Raw genomic sequence first — 26,545 nt, forward strand, 5'->3', positions numbered from 1 at the left:
TTGATGCCTCAATATCCACTTCTCAGTTAAGTCATAATGTTCTTAAATCAATCCCTACTCTGGTCACAAAATTATTTAACAATTATACCTCAACTGGAATATCATCCTCAGAGATGTTCAAAACCTAGTGTAGGATTAGTAAGCCCAGAGAAAGCAAGAATGGTTTCAAAATAAGTTTTAAAGACTTGTATGTGAATACACATAGCATTGGTAACGAGAAGAGTGAATAATGAGCACCGATAGAAACAGCTCTCGGTATGACCTGAGAAGCCTTACAGAGGTAAAAGCAAATTACAGCACATTTTGGAAATCTGAAATAAAAACAGAAGATACTAGAAAAAACCCATGTCTGGCAGAATCTCTGGGGAGAAGGGAGAAACAGTTAGCGTTTCAAGTCAAACGTGACTCCTTGGACGATCAGTTCTGGCATTAGAAACATAATTGAAAGGTGACCAAAGCTGGAACCTGAATGTTGAAGGGTATTTGATGTTCAAATAATAAACTAGGAAATGTTGGTAGGGTTGCTCTGTTAATTAAATAATGTGTTTTTTCGTTATTGAGAGATGAACTGAATTTGAAAAATTAAGATGTAGAAACAGTTTGGGAGGAGATCAATTATAAAGCTAAATTGTGGGCCATGTTTCCGTTAGGGTGCGAGCCTGCTCAGATTCTGCATTGACTGATTGCCATGCTGACATCATGACTAGTGCTAGAAGCCACTGCATCACACAGACCTTGGAGATTTTGCTCAGCAGAAACAAGAATACAGGGAAGATAGCTTATAGGCCCATGAGCAGTAGTTACACTAAGAAATTAGAGGTAGAAAGCAGGGAATTGAGAGAAAGCTCAATAGTAATATTTTTTAAAAAGCTTCTAAATTTATTTGGATAGGAAAAGAATGGCAGAAATGGTCCTGGAAAGAGAAAGTGAGTGAGTCCAGAAAATTGAGATTTTGAGCAGTTAATTTGTCTACTCAGTAGAAGTCTTCCAAAGGAACCTGAAAATCAAGAGATGGTGGGAGGGATGAACTTGCAACCCATCGCTAAAGCCAAGGGAAAACTGCTAGAAATATTCTTGGACCGAAAGTAGCATCCCCAAGATCAGTTGGCCTGCATTCTAAGGCATAGGTGCATTGGTTATAATTTTCCAAAATTCTTTAGATTCAGAAAGGTTCCCAGCAGATTGCAAAGTAGCAAATGTAATGATTTTCAAAAGTAAGTTTGGGAGTTTGTTGTTTAATTAGAAACCACTAAAGAAAGAATTGGAATGAAGAACTAAACAGTTCTTCCAAAAGCAGTTTTAAAAGCAAACCATAAAAAAGGTTTTCTCAAGTATCTTAAGATTAAAAGTGTTAAAATGTCCAGTTGATAATGCTTTCAAAGCACAAATTAAGTAACTTACGAAGAAGTGAAAGCCTTGTCCTTAGAAAAATTAAGGAGGATAGCTAAGCAATTTGAAGTAGAGTTCTGTCTGAAAGTCAGGAAACACAAATTACAAAATGGTGGTGGAACATCTAGAAGTAGAAACTCAAGATACTGAAAGATAAGTTAAAACTGGACTAGAAGAGAATTGCAGCTAGAATTCTAAAAATGGAAAGGAGAGGGAAAAAAACTAATTAATCACAAAAAGAAGCTGGAAACCCCTCCCTGTCTCAACTTCAAAGTTAGAGTACAGTGAAAAAGCAATCTTGGAACAATCCATTTTCACCAAAATCCAGATCTAGAAATTTTGCCATTGTAGCAAAGTATGAGTCCACATCAACTGCCTCAATTAAAATATAACATATTAAGGACTCTAAAATGCAATTGTCTTTACCTTGCTGCCTGTACTAGGGTACCTCCCTACTTTTTAAACACTTTATACCTGAGTTTGTACATGTGTTGCATGTGTTTATTATTATTTTGGGGATAGTAGGTAATAAAGTCCTTCTTTCACTTAATTAAACTTTGTAATTTTGTTGCTTTTTGATCTGGCAAACCTTTAATTGAAATGTGATAGCTGCATACTAAAAAAAAATTTAAATATTTACTGTGATCAACTGAGGGAGTGTTGAAAAAGGGGCATCTTAATTTGTCATGGTCAAAACAAGGGTAATCAATGGATGTGGTGTATTTGGGTTTCCAAAAGGCATTTGATAAGCTGCATAAACAAATCAGTTGTACGCTTAGAATTGTACTCTTATTAAATGGCCCCTTTAAATAACCCAATTGATGTTGATACGTACATCAAAGGTTACTGCACATTATAAGAGCACATGGTTTAAAGGGAAATGTAAACAGTTGGTTAGCTAACAAGAAGTAGGGAATAGGGATAAATGGATCTTTTTCAAGTTGGTAAGCTGTCACTAGTTGCATACCAAATGGATGAGTGCTAGGTCCTCAATTATTTGCAAATTCTATCAATGATTTTAACAAGGGGACTAAATACATGGTAGCTGTGGATGTCAAAATAAGTGGGGGCAAAGAAACATTGTGAAGAGGTGATAGAGAGTCTCCAAAGGAATGTAGATTGGTTATGAGTGGGAAAATATCAGATTGCAAAATATCATAATTGCAAATTGGTTCAGGTGGTATTGTTATGTTATTGCAAGGGAACCAAATAGAAAAGTAAGGAAGTTTTACTTCAGCAGTACAGAGTACAAGTGAGACCACATCTGAAGTATTCTGTACAGTTTTGGTATCTTTCTTTAAAAATGTGTATTTATAAATGTTTAGAGAAAGTTCATGCTGTCTTATTCCTGGGTTGAAGAAAGTTCTAATAAATTAATGTATTTCTATTAATATTTAGATAAATGAGTTTTCTTCCCGAAGCAAAAAAAAACTGGATGGATTGGATAAGGCAGAAATGTAAAGGATGTTTCTTGTAAGGGAACCTTAAACTAGGGGCACATTTTGAGGACTCCTTAATTTTAAGACCGTGATCGTGAATTTTGTTTTTTGTTTTGAAGGTTTATAGAGTTAATAGGGGACAGCATATGGGGAATAGATATTGTTCTTCACAGCAAAGACCGAATCCAGAGGACTCTGTTACCTTCCTGATGCCAAGGTTCAGAATGTTTCTTTTGAGCTGGAGAGGAACTTAGAGTGCAAAGGGAAGGATCTAGTTATTGTGCTCTACATAAGTTCCAACAACATAGGTAAAAACTAAAGAAGCAGTTCTGCTGAGGAATTGCGAGCAACTTAAGGCTAAATTAAAATGTAGAATAACAAAGGTAATAATCTCTGGATATTACTGTGCCAGTTGCAAATTATCAGAGTAAATAAGATTAAAGTAGTAAATTCTTGGCAGAATTTGGTATATAAGAAGTGTGTACCAATTAATGGTGCATTGGCAGTATTGGGGACAAAGTAAGCTGTTCTGTTGGAACAGACTTCATTTGAACTATCAGTATCATGGTGAACTATACTTTCTCAGTGGGTAGTGAAGAGGTAAAAATAATCAAAGTGTAACCGGAGAGCTAGAAAATATATGCAGAAGAGTGCAGTAGAAATTAGAACCATAATAAGTTACAAGAATAAAATTTCAGAGCTTAGTCTCTCTAATATGCACACAGCATTTGGAACAAGACAGATGAGCTAACAGCACAAATAGAAATGAATGAGTGTGACTTGATAGTTATCACGAAGATGTGGTTGCAACGTGACCAGTACTTGAAATTCCATGTTCATGAGTATGCAGACTTCCAAAAAAAAGGTAAAGGAGGTGGGATTGTATTGTTTACAAAGGAGGGTTTCAGTGGTATAGTGCATAGAGAGTATCCACTCAAACATTAAGGCATCCAAGGGAGTTAAACCTAACGGTTAGAATTTAAAATTCCAGCAATGTTGTTACAACTGTGCAGAGTAGTGGTCAGGCTGTACCTATAGCACTGTGTACAGTTTTGGGCCACATATTTAAGAAAGAATGGACTGGCATTGGAGTCAGTTCAAAAGACCGTCACTTGGCTGAATCCTGGGATGCAGTGGTTGATTTATTGGGAACAGCTAAACAAGGTGAGAGGAGAGAGATTTAAAAAGACCTGAGGGGTACTTTTTTTTTAATGCAAAGGGTGGTTTGTGTGTGGCATGAGGAAGTGGTGGATGTGGATACAATTAGAATGTTTAAAAGACGTTTGGAAAACTTACATGACTAGGAAAGGTTTGGAGAGATGTGGCTAGGAACAGGCAGGTGGGATTAGTTTAGTTTGGGATTATGTTTGTGATCGACTGGTTGAACTGAAGAATCTGTTTCCATGCTGCATGACTCTATAAGTTAGGCTGTTATTTGTTAGAGCTTAGAAGAATGAGGGGTGATCTAATTCTGTGGGCTTGATGTTAGATTTTGAGAAGATGTGATTCTGTCACTAGTGGAAACAAACTAAGTATCCTAGCTACAGAATAAGGGACACAATACTGAGATGTGAAGGAATTTCTTTGAGCAGGTGGTGAATGTGTAGAATTCACTCCCCCTCTCTCTTCTCTTCCTTATTACCTCAATGAAAGTTTTATTTAGAATTTCTAAATATAGATCTGAGTCAATGTATAACCTTACATGTTTAATAAGTTACATAGACATGGAGAAATTGGAATAGTACTGAACTGAACAATACTTTATCGACTGTAAATCTTCCTGCAGTAAATCCATTAAGAATGGTTCCAGGAATGAGAAACTTAAGTTACGAAGATAGATTGAAGAAGTTGGGACTTCTCTCCTTGGAGAGAAGAAGGCTGAGAGAAGGTTTGATCAAGGTTTTCAAAACCATGAGCGGGTTGGATGGGACGAAACTGTTTTGCCCATAAAATGACTAAGAATGAGGGGGCATAAATTTGAAGGGATGTGCAACAGAAACAAAGGTGATGTGAGATAAAAACATTTCCACTGAGTGAGGAGTTAGGGTATGGAATGTATTGCCTGGAAGTGTTCAATTAAGGTTTTTGAGGGCACTGGATGGTTATTTAGATAGAAATAGTGAGCAAGAGTATGGGAAAATGCAGGAAATTAACACCCAGGTAATGCTCAAGTGAAGAGCCAGTACAAGCACGATAGGCCAATGGCCACCTCCTATTCTGTAATGATACTGTGAAGTCATCATTGCTGAGTTTAGTACTAAAGTAAATACCATGAACACAGAAACCAAAATATCCATTTGGCTCTTGAGCCTGGTCTTCCAATCGTTGAGATTGTTGTTTATTTGTAGCTGAACTCCATTTACCTGTTATACTTTTGGCCTTAATTTCACCAGCAATACTCATCCATCTTAAAATTCACTGGAATTGACCCTCTGAAATGATGGGAAATTAAAGAGACTACACTCACAAAGTTAAATACAGAAGTTAGTGATTGTATACTTCCCAAAGAATATACTGTTGAATTCCTGTCGAATTGCAATTAAAAACCACCAAATTGAAGAAAAATTGTCCTTTTGGACTGTTCATCTTACTGTAATAAACTTTAATAAACTTTCATCCTGTTGAATGCACTGGAACTGTTTTTAAATGGTGTATTATGCTTATACTTACTGCTAAACAGTCTGGCGCTGTAACACAACTTTTATATTTGTTCAATTTCAAATTTCTCCATTTTGATATATGGATTAAAATAGTTGAAATATCATTTTTTTTCTGTTTACTTTAAAATATTTCATATCAAAAGTGGAAAGTTGAACTTTTACTCCTGGTTAATGAGATGACTCCAGACTAATGGGCAGTTTCATCCACTTGATGACATCATTTTCCTGACCCTTGGAGGTCAATGGTTTGAACTTGGCATCAAATAAAATGTCAAATACAGTAATTTATGCTACAGAAATCTGTACTTCTTTGAAGAGAACTTTCTCAGGGTATTGTGGTGCTTGATTGCTGACCTCAAAATCTATCATTAATGTTGAAGTTACGTACTGTTGTGAAAAAAAATTGTACAAGTCTGTATATATTGCATATTTCTTCATAGCAAGCAATGGAAAGCAAAGTCGACTGGAATGCTTTTTGCTGCAGGAACCTAGGTTTGAATCAAAAACTAATGGAAATAAGAAAGTTCTCAATTTTCTTTCAGTACAGGTCCGAGTAGAAGTGGTTACCTTATGAACAAAAGCTCATTGTATCACTGTACAGGATCAAATGACATGTTGACAGTTACTCATTATTCAAATTGATCTTGGAACAATGCCCTCTGGACGGACCTTCTGCAGCCCTCCCCATTGAAAGTTAGCAGCCTTCCACTAGCCACACTGTAAACACTAGGGTAGCACTGCAAAGGAGTACTTGGCCCAGGCAAAGATGCTTGATAGTGTGACCTGTTAAGTTTTGAGGATATTATCATCAGTGTTGTTGGATAAAGTAAGTATGGATTGTTCTTTTGGCTGGTGATTATTACTTAAGTATTTTTGCCAAAGACTCTACGCTGGCCCAAGACAGATTGAAAACTGGGAATTGTGGAGCAGCTGGGTTGAGATCTGGGCAGAACCAGCATCTCTGTAATTCACTCATGAATGTCTGGAAGAATCGGTCCACTACGTCTCCTTGTCTCCTCTTGGTTGGTCTCCTGAAGTGGCCTCCATGTGTCTGGTGACAGGTGCTGTGCCCTCATCATAGGTTAAGTAATACTTAATGTACATTGTAGGGCATCTTCAATTGGCTCAAGCAGGAGGAGCTGTTGCTTTAGGGAACCTGATGGATTGTTTCTTTTATAGGCAGCTGTTTACATGTTTGAGTCACAGTGGAGTTTTTATACTAGTATTTACTGGAAACCCCTCATTTCCCAGCCACCAGCCTATAGTTCTTCATTCTGGCCCAAGGATTGTAGGTACAATCTCAGCATGAACGATTGTTGCTGCTACCAGGACAAAATACATTCAGTGGTAATATTCAGTCATGATCTCACAACAACTAGAGTGGTAACCATTGATTATTTGTCCTTTGACACATGATAGCACTCATCAGACTGTATGAGTATCAGTTCAACGCTACACCATTGGGAATCCTACAGCCTTAATATATCTACAAACACCATCTACCTGCTGTTTAATTAATGAAAAGGTTGAAAGTCTCCTATATAGAGTATCTGATCTGCCTGATGGATAATATGGTTGATAAACTGAAATATTGCTCCTGTCACCTGTGTGCTTGGAAGTTGCGAATGATGTAAAAATTGAGGGCAATGGTGACCCTAATGGTCACAAGCAATGCTGTTCTCATATTGCTGTGTGAATGTTGGTCGGGTCGTATTAGGTGATGAAACTCACTACCTGTTCAAGAAGGAGGTAGATGTTGCTCTTTTGGCTAAAGAAATCAGGAATATGGGGGAAAGGAGGAGTGGGATTAGGGTATTGAGTTTAATGGTCAGCCATGAACATAATAAAGGTCAGAGCATACTTGAGGGGAGGAATGGCCTACTCCTGTTTCTATTTTCTATGTTTTTATGTTATCCCCTTGGTGAAACACAGGTGCTGCACTCATTTCTCCAGGTTGAGGTAGAGAGAGAAAATCTCTAAAGAATAGGTGTTCTACTCTCTCTCTGTAATCGTTCCTGTCTGTGCAGCCTGTACTTAATGCCCAATGCGAAAAACAACTCTTATCCTCTTTACTGAAGCAGACTTGTTCCTGACAGGCCAAACAACTCCCCTAGCCGCCCTGTGAAAATCTGACCCGCTCCCTTGAAAGTGCAAAATGTTCGCAAAACTCCTCCAAAAATACAGAGTACAGTACCTCCACTAATCTGTATCTGCAGAGGTCAGTCAAAATTTCTACCTTTAATGTTGTATGTTTATTTGAATGCCAGTCAGGCCAGGAATGGAGTGTTCGTCATAATGGCTCAAGGATTATACGTACAGTTCGCTGTCTCAGGTTGAAGGCATTGTGGCCTCTGCCAAGCGCAAGAATCAGCTGAGCACTGATTCAGTGGGAATAATTGGGAGAGGACAATAATTGGACCTAAGCAAACCCGAGAAGGGGAGACTGATTTGGTGCACATTATTGGAAGATATTTTACATACTGGTCCACTGACTAATTTTCCTAGTAGATGCACGGCATGCTAGGGCTCGAGCACTGACAGTCATTGAGAGGCCATGCCTGAAGTGGCCAAAAGCATCTGGAACAGATTCTCTTCAGTTTGAGGCTTCCAAAGCACAAGCAACTGCAATGTTTTAGAGGCAAACCTTTCTACTGTGAGCTACAAGACAATCTCAGCAAATACACACATGATGTTTCATTGCGATATTAAGTAACAGAAGCTTAATGCCATCGTAATTTGAACAGAAAACGTTGCCAATAGCTTTTGCCATGCAGCAGTATCAAGTAATGGTAAAGGTCAGATAATAGTGGAAATCATGTAATTCAGCACTCCCAATAGAGAGCTTGATTCAAAGCAAGTGCACTGGAGGAACACAAACTCTGATTTCCTGTTCATTGGTTTTCATAGATGAAAATGAGTGACTTCCAAAGAGATCTCCTGTGAAATAAAATCTACCTCTTGTTCAGAAATGTAGGTCACTGTTCACATTTCCGACTGGCAGCAGGATATTGCAGAATATCCCATCAGTCTGCTGTTCAGTCTGGGAGTTGCAAAACGAAGAAATTGGACATGTTGCTCCCTCTGCTGGATGATCAGGTAAGCACAAGCTGTACAATGTTGAGCAAAATTGAAGAGAAATATTAGTCTAGAAGATGAAGTTGCAATGACTATGAAACTGGAGTAATTAGAAGTGCAGTGAAATGAGATGTTTTAGAAAGAGATATCTGAAATATGCACAGAGAAGATGACCCCCTGATATGTCAACTTAATATTTTTGGAATGCCAAATCTCAATAATTTTTATTTTTAAAATAAATTGTTAAAATTATCACAAGGAAAAGGAGCAGGAGTAATTTATACATCTCATCAATTTTGCTCTGCCATTCATTACAATCTTATCTTGCAACTCTACTTTTCACACCCATTGCCAATTTGCTTTATTTCCTGAAACACCAAAAATCATCTCATCCCACCTTTAAAAGTAGCCTCTGGGATCGGGAATTTTAAGTGTTCACAACGCTTCCAGCCTCCTCTCTATTCAAGACCCCAGGCACAACTTCCTGGTAAAGCAGCAATTTACTGGCACATGGAATCAGATTCTTTGGTCTACTCGTTCTTGCCAACCAGATATTCTACATTAATGTATCCCATTTTGCCAGCATTTGGCCCAAATCCGTCTAAACCTTTCCTATCCATCCAGATGTCTTTTAAATGTTGTAATTGCACCAGCCTCTATTACCACCTCTAGCAGTTCATTTCCATACTCTGCATGAAAATGTTGCCCCTTAGGTCCCTTTCAAATGTTTCCCCTCTCCCCTTAAACCTAGTTTTGAACTCCTGTAACCTGGGGAAAAGAACCGTGGTTATACATCCTATCCAGGCCTTTCATGATTTTATAAACTTCAATAAGATCACACTTTACTCAATTTAGTCTACCGTATTCACTGCTCACAAAGTGGTCTCCTCTACAATGGGGCGATGAAATGTAGACTGCATGACCGCTTTGCAGAACACCTATATTCTGTCCATAAAAATGACTGAGATTCCAGTTATCTGTAACTTCAAAACTCCACTGTGTTCCCATGCCAACATTTCCACGTCAGGTGTGCTGCGGTGCTCCAGCGAGGCTCAACGCAAACTGGAGGAACAACACCTCACGGCCTTGGTATTTTTACGTCCTTCAGTACGCAGTGTTGAGTTTATTAATTTCAGAACGTGAATACCCCTTTCCCTGTTTGTTTCCTTCCCACAAACCTCTAAGTCCTGTTGTGATAAAAAAACACACATCAAAGATCTGAGATGCTGAAAATCTCAAACAAAAACAGAAATTGCTGGGAAAACTCAGCAGGCCTGGCAGCGCCTGTGGAGAGAAATCAGACTTAACACTTCAGGTCCAGTGACCCCTCTTTAGAATTGTTGTGTGTGGGTTGCATGAGTACAGCCAACCCATTCTCAAACACTTACACTTGTTGTTACCACCCTCCTAGTAATTACCTCTCTCCCGGCTTATCATCAGCAATCCCGTTTTTTTGTATTGAGTTGTGAAATGTGAGATACTGCGGTGCATCTTGTAGTTATTACACACTGCTGTTACTGAGAGATGATGTGAAATGTTTGGCATCGCTGACTGGCCAACATTTGTTGCTCATCCCTAGATGACCTCAAAGATGTGGTGGCCTGCCTCTTGAACCATTGCTGTCCATGTTTGCCAATTCTTTTTTCTCTTTTTCTGGGTACTATGTCCCTATACTCTCGTCTCTCCCCACCCTCATCATTAGCATAGATACACCATACCCCAGCTATTTTCAGTTCTGATGAAGAATCACTGGACTCAAAACATTCACTCTGCCTCTCTCTCTCCATGTGCTGCCAAACCTGCTGCGTTTCACCAGCACTTTGTGTTTCAATACTCTACAGTTGGCTGGATGAGTCCAGTTCCAGCAACCCTCAAGAAACTCTCCATTATTCAGACACTTCATTGTTATTCCATCCACTACTTGAAATATTCATTCCTGCACAAACAGTAACAGCAGTTTTGAAAAGTGTGATGCTGGAAAAGTACAGCAGGTCAGGCAGCATCTGAGGAGCAGGAGCAGGAGCTTTGTGGGCGACACGGTGGCACAGTGGTTAGCACTGCTGCCTCACAGCGCCAGAGACCCAGGTTCAATTCCCGCCTCAGGCGACTCTCTGTGTGGAGTTTGCACGTTCTCCTCGTGTCTGTGTGGGTTTCCTCCGATTGCTCCGGAGATGTGCAGGTCAGGTGAATTGGCCATGCTAAATTGCCCGTAGTGTTAGGTAAGGGGTAGATTTAGGGGTATGGGTGGGTTGCGCTTCGGTGGGGCGGTGTGGACTTGTTGGGCCGAAGGGCCTGTTTCCACACTGTAAGTAATCTAATCTTTGATGTTTCGGGCACGATCCCTTCATCAGGAATGTGGAGGTTAAGGGAAGGGAGCTGTTCTCCCCCCCCCCCCCCCAAAACCCAAATATTCCTCATGAAGGGATTGTGCCTGAAACATCAATTCTCCTGCTCTCCTTGGATGCTGCCTGACCTGCTGTGCTTTTCTAGCACCACACTTTTCAACTCTGATCTGCAGTCCTCTCTCTCTCTCTCTCTCTGTTAACAAGCTTTTGGACCACTGCTCCTTCATCAGATAGTTGGCTACTTGACAAAGGAGCAGTGCTCTGAACACTCGTACTTCCAAGAAAACCTGGTGCTGTGTGATTTTTAACTTTGTTCACCGCAGTCCAACATCGGCATCTGCAGTAACAGCAGTGTGTACTAACTACAAGATGCACTGCAGTATCTCACCAAGGTTCCTTTTACCACATTTTGCAAACCAACTACCTTAACCACCTACAAGGACAGCAAATGCATAGGAACACTATCACCTGAAAGTTCCCCTCCAAGCTGCAAACAATTCTGACTTGATCTGCATCGCTGTCCATTTATTGTTGCTGGGTCAAAATCGTGGAACTTGCTTCCTATCTGTACTTTGGGTGCACCTACAATGCGTGTTGTTTGTAATATAGGTAAATGAATTCGATGAAAATACAGGTAGTCTGATCAATTTTGCAAAGAACACAAAAATTGGTGGAGTTGTGGATAGTGAGGAAGGTTGCAAAGAATATAGCAGAATATATGTCAGTTGGAAAGTTGGGCAGAGAAATGGCAGACTGAATTTAATCCAGACAAGTGTGAGGTGCTGCAATGTGGGCGGTCAAATGCAAGAGAAGGACCCTGAGGAGCATTGATATACAGTGAGATTTTGGGGTGCAAGTCTATAGCTCCCTGAAAACTGCAACACCAGTGGATAAAGTGGTTAACAAGGTATACAGCATTAGAGTGGTGCTGGAATAGCACAGCAGGTCAGGCGACATCCGAGGAGCAGGAAAATCAACGTTTCGGGTAGGAGCCCTTCATCAGGAATGAAGCGCTCCTGCCTGAAACGTTGATTTTCCTGCTCCTTGGATGCTGCCTGACCTGCTGTGCTTTTCCAGCACCACTCTAATCTCCAGCATCTGTAGTCCTCACTTTAACCAAGGTATACAGCATGCTTGCCTTCATCAGTTGGGGCATTGAGTATAAAGGTTTGTGAGTCATGTTGCAGCTGTATAAAACTTTGCTGAGGCACACATTTGGGGTATTGTGAGCCGTTGCACTCAATACACTGTAGGAAGAATGTGGAGTCTTTGGAGAGGCTACAAAAGAGTTTTACCAAAAAATTGTCTGGATTGGAATATATTTTCTATAAGGAGAGGTTGGACAAACTTGCATTGTTTTTGCTGAAGTGTCAGAAGCTGAGGAGCAACTTGATAGAATATATAAAATGATGAGAGGTATAGATAAGGTGGATTTTTTCCCAGGGTGGAAATGTCAAATATTGAGGGGCATAGTTTTAAGGTCAGAGGAGGGAAGTTCAAAGGAGATTTGCTAGGCAAGTATTTCACACCGAGGGTGGTAAGAGGCATTTAGAAAGACACATGAACAGTCAGGGAATAGAGGAACAAGGACCATATACAAACAGATGGGATTGGTTTAGAATGGCATCGTGGTGAGCGCAGACATGGAGGGTGCCAAAGTGCCTGTTTCCTGTACAGTACTGTTTTATGCTTTAGGAACTGCTGCTTATGTTTTGGAATGTGTGCCACCACCTTTAGGGCAATTAGGGGTGGGCAATAAATGCAGGTTTAGCCTGCGATATTTATTTCTTGTGAAAGAATATGTGAAGCAATCGCTCTTCCAATGAGCCCATAGTCTCTTGTATGTTTCAATTAGATCTAATCTTATTCTTCCTATATCCAGGGAACATAGGCACAATTCACGTAGCCTCTCAACATTGGAAAATCTTCTTATCCCAGGAATGAATTTAGTGAACATTCACTGTAACCCCTCCAATGCTAGTAATCCTTAAAGAGAGACCAAATTCTATGCAGTATTCTAGATACAACTGTACCAAGATTTTTATTTCTGTACTCAAATCCCTTTGAACTAAAGACCTTGCATCATTCTTATTTATTGATTAAATTGTTTTTAAAAGTGACATTTCAGTTTTTATTCTAACCCCATGTGCATGTCTTGATTTTTCTTTTGATTTCTTTTCGGTTATTAAATAATTCACGGATAATTTGTGGGTTTGCTATGAGAATTTTTAAATTTGATTCGCTGTTTCGGCTGGTTGATGACATCATCATTGCTGGACAACAGACATCACCGTCTTCCCCATGACCACCAGTATTACCACTGCCATAGCCGATATCTAAATACAGTTAATGTCAGGACAGTTAAAATCCACACAGGACAGTTAGACTTGACTGGTGTGGAAGCAATGAGCTGAAGAGCCTTTTTGGTGCTGTAGACCTCTATGACTCTATCTTAGTGGGTAATTTTCATCAAAGTCAGCAAAAAGTATCATCACTTTCCTACTGTCCTCAAAAAAAAATACATGCCATGGTTTTAAAGGTTGAACCTGATCTACCGTAGGAATTATTTCTTAAACTTTTTCATATGTATGGCTGATCATAAGTTGGAAGCAGTGATGAAATAGAAGTAGATAGATTGTGAATGACTTCAGAAGAGCATAGACAAGTTAAAAATATATGCACGTACAATTTACTGTGATTAAAAATTAAATAGGAGGAGGTGTACAAACTTTGAAGGTGTTTTACTCCAGGTTAGCTGTAGTGGCATCATCTCATCATTTTGCATGCTTTCATGTAATGTTGAGAAATTGTGGTTCATTCAACATTATTTTAGGAAACCTGAAATAGAACTGTAACCTTTTTCGGATCTACAAAATGCATTCAGAAGGATATTGTGGCTGGTTTGTGATGCAGAGTGATGCCAACAGTGTGTGTTCTATTCCTGAACCAGTTGAGGTTACCATGGGGGACTGTCCTTCTCAACTTCTCCCCTCACCTGAGGTATAGTGACCTCAGGGTAAACCACTATGGTCTTTTAGGACTATGGCAACTTTCCATCCTTTCTAATCTTGAAAGTCATACATTTGTACAGCATATTTCATGGACACAGGACTTCCTAAAGTGCTTTAGACCCAATTAAATGCTATTGTAATGAATGAAAGACAGAATACAATTTATACACTACAAACTACAATTTTATAATAACCGGATAACCTGGATTATTGATTGAGGGATAAATATGGGCTCTGCTATTGGGAGTATTTCCTGTACTATTCAAAATATACTGAGGGATTTATCAAGGCTGATTCTCCAGTGTAACATTCCTTCAGTATTCGACTGAACGTCAGACTTGATTTTTGTACCCAAGACCTGATACAGGACTTGGTTCCAAACCTTATGACTCAAAAGCCTGAGTGCTCACAGCTGGACTAAGGCCAACAGGTTGAAAAGTAGATTGGTTGAGACACATTTTGGGACAAATTGCGCAGCAAGACAGCAGAATCTCTGAGTTCATGAGGGCTGTTTCTGCTTGCTATTATATTATGTATGAGAAGTAGACACCTACTGAAGGATGCAAGGATGGATTTAAACAAGCTGTTAACATTTATGGTGGTTTCATGTGCAATGGCTTGCTGCTTGTATTGTTCTGGGTAGCAGATTGATTGATTGCTTAAATAAGACCATTGGATGCAATTCTATGTGGATGTTTATATTGATGCTGTTTGTGCTAATTATCTCTATTGTTGTCACTCATTCTTCCTTCCATTATTAGTGAGTCAGCCTCCATTATTCACATGATCCAATGTTAACATTATCATTTGAGAAGACTCAAACATCATTTCTCCGAAACTTCTCAAGCCTTCTTTCAAAATGCTGGAAAGATCAGTTATCCATTTCCCAATGAATTCCAATAGCTGATCGCCATGTAGAAACACGGGCAGTTGATTAGAGAGATGACACTTGTTGTGACTGCAGAGGAAGTATTTGCATTGTGCATGCCTTCTTCAGAAGATCCCCAAAGCCAGAAGCTGCAATGTATCTGGATCCTTCCAGGTTGTAAATGCAGGAAACTGCAATGTGTCTCGGTCTACAGCACAAAGCTAAACACTGTTGCAAATGCATCAGAATACATCCAGATGTCAGTGGCCCTTGTTACAAAGTTGTTTTCTACAGTGTGACTGACTATCTCTCCCTCCTCCTCCACCCCACCCCCCCTCCCCCCCTTCTCCCCCCCTTCTCCCCCCCCTCCCCCCCCTCTCCTCCCCCCCCTCTCCTCCCCCCCCTCCCCCCCCCTCTCCTCCCCCCCCTCCCCCCCCTCTCCTCCCCCCCCTCCCCCCCTCCCCCCCTTCTCTCTCCCCCTTCTCTCTCCCCCCCTTCTCCCTCCCCCCTCCCCGCCCTTCTCCCCCCCCCTCCCCCCCCTCTCCTCCCCCCCCTCCCCCCCTCCCCCCTTCTCTCTCCCCCCCTTCTCCCTCCCCCCTCCCCCCCCTTCTCCCTCCCCCCCTCCCCCCTTCTCCCTCCCCCCCTCCCCCCCTTCTCCCTCCCCCCCTCCCCCCCCTTCTCCCTCCCCCCCTCCCCCCCCTTCTCCCTCCCCCCCTCCCCCCCCTTCTCCCTCCCCCCCTCCCCCCCTTCTCCCTCCCCCCCTTCTCCCTCCCCCCCTCCCCCCCTTCTCCCTCCCCCCTCCCCCCCTTCTCCCTCCCCCCTCCCCCCCCTTCTCCCTCCCCCCCTTCTCCCTCCCTCCCTTCTCCCTCCCTCCCTCCCCCACCTCCCCCCTCCCCCTCCCCCCTCCTCCTCCCCCCTCCTCCTCCCCCCCCTCCCCCACTCCCCCCCTCCCCCACCTCCCCCCTCCCCCCCTCCCCCACCTCCCCCCTCCCCCTCCCCCCTCCCCCCCTCCCCCACCTCCCCCCCCGCCCCTCCCCCACCTCCCTCCCCCGCCCCTCCCCCCCAGCCCCTCCCCCACCTCCCCCCCCGCCCCTCCCCCCCCCCTCCCGCCCCTCCCCCCCCTCCCCCCCCTCCCCCCCCCCTCCCGCCCCTCCCCCCCTCCCCCCCCTCCCCCCCCTCCCCCCCTCCCCCACCTCCCCCCCCCCCCTCCCCCACCTCCCCCCCCCCTCCCCCCCCCTCCCCCACCTCCCCCCCCCCCCTCCCCCCCCTCCCCCACCTCCCCCCCCCCCCTCCCCCACCTCCCCCCCCCCTCCCGCCCCTCCCCCCCCTCCCGCCCCTTCCCCCCTCCCGCCCCTTCCCCCCTCCCGCCCCTTCCCCCCTCCCCCCATCTCTCTCCCCCCCTTCCCCCCCTTCTCTCTCCCCCCCTCCTCTCCCCCCCCCTTCCCCCCCTTCTCTCTCCCCCCCCCTTCCCCCCCTTCCCCCCCCTTCTCCCCCCCCCTTTCCCCCCCCTCCCCCCCCCTTCCCCCCCCTCCCCCCCCCCCTCCCCCCCCCCTTCCCCCCCCTTCTCTCTCCCCCCCTTCTCTCTCCCCCCTTCCTCCCCCCCTTCCCCCCCCCCCTCCCCCCCCCTCCCCCCCCCCTTCCCCCCCCCCTCCCCCCCCCTCCCCCCCCTTCTCCCCCCCCCTTTCCCCCCCCCTCCCCCCCCCCCTTCCCCCCCCCCCCTTCCCCCCCCCCCTTTCCCCCCCCCCTTTCCCCCCCCTCCCCCCCCCTCCTCCCCCCCCCTCCTCCCCCCCCTCCCCCCCCCTCCTCCCCCCCAGCCCCTCCCCCACCTCCCCCCCCCCCGCCCCTCCCCCCCCCCCTCCCGCCCCTCCCCCCCTCCCCCCCTCCCCCCCTCCCCCCCCTCCCCCCCCCCTCCCGCCCCTCCCCCCCTCCCCCCCCTCCCCCCCTCCCCCCCCTCCCCCACCTCCCCCCCCCCTCCCCCACCTCCCCCCCCCCTCCCCCACCTCCCCCCCCCCCCCCTCCCCCACCTCCCCCCCCCCCCCTCCCCCACCTCCCCCCCCCTCCCCCCCCTCCCCCACCTCCCCCCCCCCCCCTCCCCCACCTCCCCCCCCCCTCCCGCCCCTTCCCCCCTCCCGCCCCTTCCCCCCTCCCCCCTTCTCTCTCCCCCCCTTCCCCCCCTTCTCTCTCCCCCCCTCCTCTCCCCCCCCCTTCCCCCCTTCTCTCTCCCCCCCCCTTCCCCCCCCTTCCCCCCCTTCTCCCCCCCCCTTTCCCCCCCCCTCCCCCCCCCTCCCCCCCCCCTTCCCCCCCCTTCTCTCTCCCCCCCTTCTCTCTCCCCCCTTCCTCCCCCCCCTTCCCCCCCCCCTTCCCCCCTCTCCCCCCCCCCTCCCCCCCCCCTCCCCCCCCCTCCCCCCCCCCTTCCCCCCCCCCCTCCCCCCCCTTCCCCCCCCCCCTCCCCCCCCTTCCCCCCCCCCTTCCCCCCCCCCTCCCCCCCCCCTTCCCCCCCCCCTCCCCCCCCCTTCCCCCCCCCTCCCCCCCCTCCCCCCCCCCTTCCCCCCCCCTCCCCCCTTCCCCCCCCTTCTCCCCCCCCCCTTTCCCCCCCCTCCCCCCCCTCCCCCCCCCTTCCCCCCCCCCTTTCCCCCCCTTTCCCCCCCCCCTTTCCCCCCCTCCCCCCCCTCCTCCCCCCCTCCCCCCCCCCCTCCTCCCCCCCCTCCTCCCCCCCCCTCCCCCCCCCCTCCTCCCCCCCCTCCCCCCCCCCCCCCTCCCTCCCCCCCCCCTTCCCCCCCCCTTCCCCCCCCCTCCCCCCCCCCTTCCCCCCCCCTCCCCCCCCCCTCCCCCCCCCCTCCCCCCCCCTCCCCCCCCCCTTCCCCCCCCCCTTTCCCCCCCCCCTCCTCCCCCCCCCCTCCTCCCCCCCCCTCCCTCCCCCCCCCTTTCCCCCCCCCTTCCCCCCCCCTTCCCCCCTCCCCCCCTCCCCCCCCCCTTCCCCCCTCCCCCCCCCCCTTCCCCCCCCTTCCCCCCCCCTTCCCCCCCCTTCCCCCCCCCCCCTCTTCCCCCCTCCCCCCCCCCTCCCCCTCTCCCCCCTTCCCCCTCTCCCCCCCCCCTTCCCCCCTCCCCCCCCTTCCCCCCTCCCCCCCCTCCCCCCCTCCCCCCCCTCCCCCCCTCCCCCCCCCCTCTTCCCCCCTCCCCCCCCTCTTCCCCCTCTTCCCCCCTCCCCCCCCCCCCCCCCCTCTTCCCCCCTCCCCCTCTCCCCCCCTTCCCCCTCTCCCCCCCCCCTTCCCCCTCCCCCCCCCTCCCCCCCCCCTTCCCCCCTCCCCCCCCCTCTTCCCCCTCCCCCCCCTCTTCCCCCCTCCCCCCCCCTCTTCCCCCCTCCCCCCCCCTCTTCCCCCCTCCCCCCCCCCTCTTCCCCCCTCCCCCCCCCCTCTTCCCCCCTCCCCCCCCCCTCTTCCCCCCTCTTCCCCCCTCCCCCCCCCCTCTTCCCCCCTCCCCCCCCCCCTCTTCCCCCCTCTCCCCCCCCTCTTCCCCCCTCTTCCCCCCTCTTCCCCCCTCTTCCCCCCTCCCCCCCCCCTCCCCCCCCACCTCCCTCCCCCCCCCCTCCCCTCCCCCCCCCCTCCCCTCCCCCCCCCCCTCCCCCCCCCCTCCCCCCCCCTCCCCTCCCCCCCCCCCTCCCCCCCCCTCCCCCCCCTCTTCCCCCCTCCACCCCCCCTCCCCCCCCCCCTCTTCCCCCCTCCACCCCCCCTCTTCCCCCCTCCAAGAACAGCGTGCTACTGATACTTAAGAAGAATCCCATTCATGGAGGCTGCATCATATATGGATAGGAAATGGGCCCAGTCCATTAATATTCGGCTGGCCTGTGACCATCAGGTGTATCAAGATATATGGGTCACTCTGTCAGCTCATACAATGCTCCCGTTTTAAGCAAGTTACATATGACAGCAATATTTCAATTCTGTACATCTGGCTGGCTACTGGAACTATACCCTCTTCAACTGTTACGAGCTCCTCTAAATGTGCCACGATCCAGGTGATCCAGAAAACACCTTGGGGTCAGTCATATATTCTTGTAATAGGCAAAATAAACATCTACTAAATATTTACCTGGCTCTTTAACTTCAGGGGCAGGCCTAGTAATCATGTTCTCAGCCAGGGGCTCCTGCCAAAATAAACAAATATTTCTCAACATATTGTCTAAACGGGATTTACTAAAAAACTTGAATTGGTATCCAATTAACAGTGCATTTAAAGCACATGCTAATGTGTCAAACCCTGGAAGGAAGCTATAAGGTGATTCTACCAGAACCAAATTACAGACGAAATTGTTAACAATAACTTGTATCTTCAGACGATTAGAAAGTTGCCAAGGTAACATACTTATTTAAAATGGGACAGAGACAAAAACAGCCAGTTAGCTTAACGTCTGTCATTGGGAAAATGTTAGAATCTATTATAAGGTATAGTAAAGCTGATATTATGTATTTCTAATACTTATTTCTTTGAGCAGAGTCAGCATAGCTTCATGAAAGGGAAATCATCCCTGTCAAATTATTAGAATTCTTTAAAGAGGGAACAAGCAGAATAGATATGGGAAAATCAGAGCATATAATATACTATAAGGTTTTTGAAAAGCTAACGCACATCAGGCTATTTAATAAGAGCCCATGATATTGGAATGAATATAATAGCATGGATAGAGGTTTAAGTAACTAATAGTAAATAGAGATTTTGGACAAAGAAGGCTTTTTCAGGATGGCAATGTACAAACTGGTGGTAAGATATGAGGATTAGTGTTAGGACCACATTTATTTACAAAACTTGATAAGAATGACTTGGATGAAGGAAGTGACTGTACTATCACCAAGTTTGCAGATGGCACAAAAAAAAGGATACCACTAAGGAGTGAGGATGACACAAGCAATCCACAGAGGGACATAGATAGGTTAAGCAAGTGGGCAAAAATACTGATAGATACAATATAATGTGGGAGAATGTGAGGTTTTTGCATTGACAGGAAGAATAGTAATGCAAAACATTGTTTAATGGGATAAGCTGGCAGAAAGCTGCAATACAGAGGGTTTCAGGGATCCTGACGCATATATCCACGTTTAGTGAGTAATAGGGAAGGCAAGTGGAATGTTGGTCTTTATTCCCAAAGGGAATGGAGTGTAAAAATAGCAAATTCTTGCTAAAATTATACAAGGCATTTGTCAAACTAAACCTGAAATACTGTGAACTCCTCTAACAAAAGATATTTTGGCATTGGTAATGTTGTGGAGAAAATGTAGAGAATCACCTGGAGATGCGGAGAGTTCTTCAAGAAATAGGTCTTTTATTTGCAAACAAAAAACCGTGACACTTAGAAAGTGAATTCTTGAATGCCCCCGAACCTCAGGGTCCGTGGCTCTTTATACCTTTTTGTTATCATGTTTTTGTTAGCTTATCAGTATGCCCAACTGTGTTAGTCAGAATTACCTCACTCTACATTTACAATAAACCAATAATGTTAGTTCCCATTATCTCTCAACTTCTGCCACTATAGTTTTTCCTACATTCTACTTAATATTATTCCAATGTCATGATTAGGTATTTTACTACCGCCTCTGCAACGATGGTCTTCCATCCCAGACCCTACTCAATATTCTAATGTCATGATTAGATATTTTACTACCCCATCTACCACAATAGTCCCCTGTCCCAAGCTGACTCTACTAACTATTAATTAAATATTCATTGTCATGACCTGTTCCAATCTGCCATGATGATATTTAGCAGGTGAGGGTGACTTTACTAATTGTTGTTATCTAATCCCACAATAGTGACCTTTCAGCCCCAACCTGACTCTGCTCATTGGTGAAGGAGCATTCCACTATTCTTATCACATCCTGCCACAGTGACCTTTTGACTAGCGTAGCTTTCCACAGACCCCTTGTAACAGATTGCCAGTGGTCTTCATTTTTTAACCTTTCCCACGCTTTCATGCTCTTTATTTTCCATAGTAACAGTCCAGAGAAAGTTCACTAGTTTAATATTGGGTACAGAGGGAGTTTCTTGTGAGGATTGTTTGGAGTTTAGACAAATTAGTACAAACCTTATGGAAACGTATATGGTCAGGGTAGTCAATCTGCAGAAATTCTTCACTGCAGAATTCTGTCAAGGCTGGGTCATTAAGTGTATTCAAGGCCATGACAGATTTTTAATCAGAAAGGGAATCAAGGGTAATAGGGATAAGCTAGGAAATGGAGTTGAGGATAATCATGGTACCCATGATCTCATTGAAGGTAGAGTAGACTCAATGGGCGGAGTGACCTACTTCTATATTATGTGGTCTTCAAAGGATACTAGAATATTCCAAGGTACTTTACTGAAAAGTAATCAAATAAAATTTGACATGGAGCCACATAAGATATTTAGGCACGATCTCTTGATCAAACAGGTAAGTTTTAAGCAATGTCTTAAAAGAGAAATAGAAAGGCAGTTAGAGATTCAAAAAAGTTTAGAGATGAATCCGGAGCTTGGGATCTTAACAACAGTAGGCACAATTGCCAATGATGGAATGTTTGAAGGTGGGATGCTTGAGAGGCCAAAATTGGAGGAATGCAGCTATCTTAGAAGGCTATGGGACTAAAAGACATGATAGCAATAAGGAGTGTTGAGACCATTCAGAAACTTGAAAACAAGAATGAGAATTTTAAATTTAAAGTGTTTCTAATCTGGGCACGATTATATGTCATTGATCCTTGGGTGATGGTGAACCGGCTTGCTGTGGAGGAGCTAGGTTTTGCATCAGTTTATGCAAGGTAAAATTTGGTAGAATTTGGAACAAAGCACGATTACAACACTTAGTAATAGATGCATCAGCCCGTGAACATTCCTGAAGTATTTCTTTACAGTATGTAAGTTATAGGAATATTTGTTAGCACAATCTTTTCAAGGTGCAAATTCATGGCTATGTGGATGAAAGGGGTGTTAAGTACCTATCAGTAGAAACATGTGCTTCACTGTTGGAACTGCCGGAGGTTGAGCAGCAACCTTTAGAAGTTTATCCATACTCCTCATAATTTTATAAAGTAAATAGACAAAGTCTTTTCCCTGGAGTGGGGGAGATCAAAATGAGAAGACATAGATTTAAGGTCAGAGGGCAAAAATTTAAAAGGTACCTAAAGGGTGTGTATGGAATGGAGCTGCCAGAGGAAGTCTTGGAGGCTTGTACAATTACAACAATTAAATGGCATCTGGAGGGGTATTTGAATATAAAGGCTTTAGTGGGATAATGGCTAAATGCTGGCAAATTTAGGACATCTGGTTGGCATGGACGAGTTGGACTGAAAGGTCTTTTTTCTGTGCTGTACATCTCTATGGCTCCATGACTCTGTAACTTTCTTGAGGTTTGCAATCTCAGCCAGGGCAAGCCCCTTTTTCAAATTATAGAAACATCTACTATATATACAGCATGACACTGTAGAGTTGCAGACCCACTACTAGAAAAATTCAATGTAAGAGTTATAGCCTCAAATTTATGGAGCAAAAGCAAAATTATACAAATATTGGAAATCTGAAATAAAATAAATGCTAGCAAATATTCAGGTCAAGCACCATTGTGGAGAAATTTGTTTTTTCTGTCTCCAACAGATAAAATAATTGAGTCAAACTGGCAAGGACAACTCCATGGCTGCTCTCTGTACACTATGGTAGTGGGGGAGGGGGGGTAGGTTAAGACCCCAAGGAAGGTGAGGAACTCTGAGGCAATAGAGGCGCCTATGCAACACTGGCTGAGTTTGGAACTTCTGAAACCCCAATTTCACAGGCCTCCTTCTCACTGAGAAACTGCAGTAATTTTCAGGTCTGGAAATGGGGTCTCGCCAAGGCAAAGGTTTGGGAAGGAAAGAAAATAAAAGAACTCTAGATCCTGGAAATCAGAAACAAAAATTGAAATTGCTGGGAAAACTCAGCAGGTCTGACGGTATCTGGATGTTCTTTAGAAGCGTCATGGCCTAGAACATTAGCTCAGTTTTCTGTCCACAAACATTACCAGAAAATTGAGTTAATAGTCTGGGTCATGGCGATTCTCCAGTATATTCGGATGCTGTCAGACCTACTGACTTTTCCCAGCAATTTCTGGATTTGCTAAAGGTTTGGGAAGCACTGCTGTAGAGCGCGTTCTATCCCCATACCTTTACAAATTCCGTGCCCTCAAGTTCCTATCCAACTTCCCAATGTGCGTGTTGAGCATCTCAGCTTCCCATACTTTGGTAAGCAGGAAGATCCCGGTTCCGCGTTCGGGTTCTGCCTCCCGTCACCTCTACATATGTTGCTCAAAACTGTGTCCCTTAGCCCTTTGTGCAATCACCTCATGAGCACCTTGCCTACTTCATCTAAAGGTGCTGGGGTATACATTCCCGTCAGAAAGTCCTTTGACGTGAAGCAGAGAGCGGCCCCGATTATTTTCTAACCTCAACCCCCTGTCTCGCCCCCCACCCCGGAACCTTTGTATTAAATCTTCTCTGTAAGCTGTCTGGGATGTGGACGTGTCAGGGAAGTGCTGGGGAACATCCTTTCCCATGAATGGAGGGGGTGCCAGCTGCCAGCCTACACAGTAGGCATCCCCCTTGCCTGGCTCTCACATCGCCTCCGCTGTGCGCTTCCAGGTACTTGGCAAGGAGTGGGCGGTACAGGAAGCGCGGTGATTGACGTGACCGCCAGGCCAATTAGCGGCCAGAAGGCAACAGTCGAACGTTCCGACGGGCAGCCGGGTGAGCCAATCAGGCGGCGGCAAGGGCGGGAACACGCGCGGGGCTGTCAATCAAGTGGCTTTTAAATGGCTACAGTGCGGCCCGCGAGCGCTGCCTGAGCCGTCCCGGGGACAGCTGCAGCGGTAGCGGTGTTTCTGCTGCTCCTGCTTCCCACCTCCTGCAATAGCAGCAACAATCCACCAACCCGCAACCCGACCGGCCATCGCTGATCACCGACCACCATGGCCAGCGAGGACGAGCAGGGCGGCTGCCCGACCAAGCAGAGGTTTGAGGAACTTTGTCAGAAATTGAACATGGACGAGGGTGCAAAATGTGAGGCTTGGGCAAGTTACGAGAGCATCAGAAGGAAATACACCCTGGAGGTGAGTGTGACAGGGTGTGGGGACAGAGGGCGAGACACACACAGTGAAAGCTGCCTGACTAAGGGGGCGTGTACCCGAGGTGACATCTGCCGAGTAAATAAGTCCCCACTGACAGCTGAGGGGGATGGGGAGGGTCAGAGGTAATTCATTGCGTGTGCATTAGTTTGCAACATCGGAATTCAGCATACAAGGAATACACACATCAAGCTATTGCAATCCATTCGTTTGAAAGTTAACGTTTTGCTGCTTTTGTTTTATTTTAACGAGGGGCTGAGGGTTTGCTGCCGCTAAACATTTTGCTGACTAGGGGCAGGCCTGCCCTCCGGGGTGCTGCCATTTAAAGTAGTTTAACGTCCTCGCTCCAATTCGAGAAACCTGCACTGTCTCGTTCAGCAGTGGCTTGCCCGACCCACCGTGCCAAAAGCAAAGTTTTAAAACCGTCCACGTAAACAACTAAGTCCTTGTGGTGGGAGAAGCAGCACCGGAAGAGCATGTCGCCTGTTTATGCTGTGAATGTGACATAATTGTACGAATGAGGAAGGCCAATCAGATCGCCACAACATTCAGTATTTCTCTTGTCAATGTTAGTGTTTGTGCTCACAATACCTCACCTAGGTGAGCCCTGATTGTTAACCGCTAGCAAATTATTTTGCGATGTCAGTCATAAGTTCGAGTCTTACCAATTTAGCTGTGACCCTATGTCTTACTCTCACGCTTTAGTTTGAAATAAATAACTTGTATTTTTTTATCTTGCTTTTCCAATTTTGGGGATACTGCAAAACATCTTACAGCTAATCAGTTTTTGTCGCGAGGTCAGGTTTCACAAACTATTGAAATGTTTTTATTTTGCAGCCCAAGTAGAAATGCAGACATGATCTGTGTTGCCTAGTGCAATGGTCAAATGACATACCAATCCACTTCAGACCCAATCGAATCTATCGCTCTAAGTAATATGTAGAAATTATGCCATTGGAAGGTCAATTCGCAGCCATCTGTTTGTGATTCTGATTCTTAGTGAATGCACTATTATCTTTTAGGTTGTTTATTGCAAGTGTTCATATAAAATATACTCTTGACACATTCAAGACTCCATCTTTCTCAATTTTCTTGTAATCTTTTAAATGTTGAAAGATTGCTGTTTATATTTTATTGCAAAGGTCAATTGAGTGCAAGAGTTGAGAGGTTATGCTTCAGTTCTGCAGGGCACTGGTGAAACCACATTTGGAGTACAGTATTCAGTACTGGTCACCTTTGCTTGCAGGAGGATGTTAATGTGTTGGAAGCAGTACAGAGAAGATCTACCTAGATCCATAACTGGAATCAATGGATTGTCTTTTTGAAAAAAAATGCTGGACAAGCTAAGTCTGTATCCTCTGAGGTTTAGAAAGGTGATGAAATTGAAACATAAAATTCTGAGGGGGCTTGGTAGGTGGATGTGGAGAAGATGATTCCTCCTGTGGGAGCAGCTAGAATTACTGCTCATAGTTTAACAATAGTGTGTTGCCCATTTAAGACAGATGAGAAAAACATGTTTCTCTCTGAGGCCTGTGGAACTTTGGAATTCCCTTCCTCAAAAGAGTCAATGCAGAATCTTGGAAGTATTTTTAAAGTAGATTCTTGATTACCAAGGGGATGAAAGATTATTGGGGGTATGTAGGAAAACGTAGAGTTGAAGTTAAAATGAGGCCAGCTATGACCTTATTGGATGCTGGAACAGGCTCAGAGGGGCAAATGGCCAGTTCCATACTGTTATTTACCAGCATCGTGCTCACCCTCCTACAATTCAATTTCTGTCACTTCAGTCTGGTTGCTGCTCTGTTAACAATGAAAGCCATCCAATTAAAGTAAACAAATACTTACTTTACAACTACTCCGCGACATATTTGACCCCATCAGCCCACTCCTTCACCTCACACACCATCTTCTTTGTAGCCTATGTTCACAAGACCACCTGTTCAATGTCAACTGTAGCCTCTCCAGTATTGGTTTCTCTACTAACTCAATAGTTACTCTGCAGAACTTCTTGGCTATATATTTCACAAACTTTTCCTTATTGACGTGCCACTTAGTGATTGACACTATTCATGGGTTCATTTGACAGTCATTTCTGTTCTGTCAGCCTGCCTATCTGAAATTAACACTTGCTTGAGCTCTAATTTTCTCCAGTAGCATTCTGAAAAATATGGAAACTATTCTGCTTTGCCCCCACTGCAACTTATTTCACTTCCCTTATCCCCATAAGTTGAAAGATAAACCCTTACTACATTTACAAATGTCTGAAATATTCCATTATATCTTACAAATTCCTACTTACCTGCTTAGCAGTTGTACAACTCCATCTTTCTCCTGTATTGCAAGCTCTTTCCAAGTTTTGTCAATATTAGTACAGTCATCAGCTGCTTCTATGAACTATTTGTTTTACTACCACTCTCTGTGGTTAAACCTTTCCACTGTACATTATCATTTTCCCTTGCTTTTGGCCATTTTTTTCTTGCGCTTCATTACTGCAACTTGATATGACTTGTCCTTGGAATGGAAATGTATTTTTATCAGCTGTAAGAAACAAATGGGGGCAGACTGGACAAAATTCATTGACATGTTCTTTTTTTCTAGATGGAACCAATGAACCTTTTTTCATTCAGGGACATAAATGTACTC

At 45.6% G+C, this 26,545-nt stretch overlaps 1 protein-coding gene across 2 annotated transcripts in view; it reads left to right on the plus strand.

Annotated features, from left to right (window-relative positions):
* Window positions 1-23,597: 23,597 nt before the first annotated feature.
* The window catches only part of rbl2 (retinoblastoma-like 2 (p130)), a 143,772-nt gene continuing 140,824 nt past the window's right edge, over window positions 23,598-26,545 (plus strand). For both annotated transcript variants that reach the window (XM_072547361.1, XM_072547362.1), the window contains exon 1: window positions 23,598-23,887. In XM_072547361.1, coding sequence (XP_072403462.1) covers window positions 23,747-23,887 — 141 coding nt within the window. In that variant the 5' untranslated portion in view covers window positions 23,598-23,746. The remainder of the gene's footprint in view (window positions 23,888-26,545) is intronic.

This window comes from Chiloscyllium punctatum, chromosome 26 (assembly GCF_047496795.1).
Source record: "Chiloscyllium punctatum isolate Juve2018m chromosome 26, sChiPun1.3, whole genome shotgun sequence".
NCBI classification, from domain to species: domain Eukaryota; kingdom Metazoa; phylum Chordata; class Chondrichthyes; order Orectolobiformes; family Hemiscylliidae; genus Chiloscyllium; species Chiloscyllium punctatum.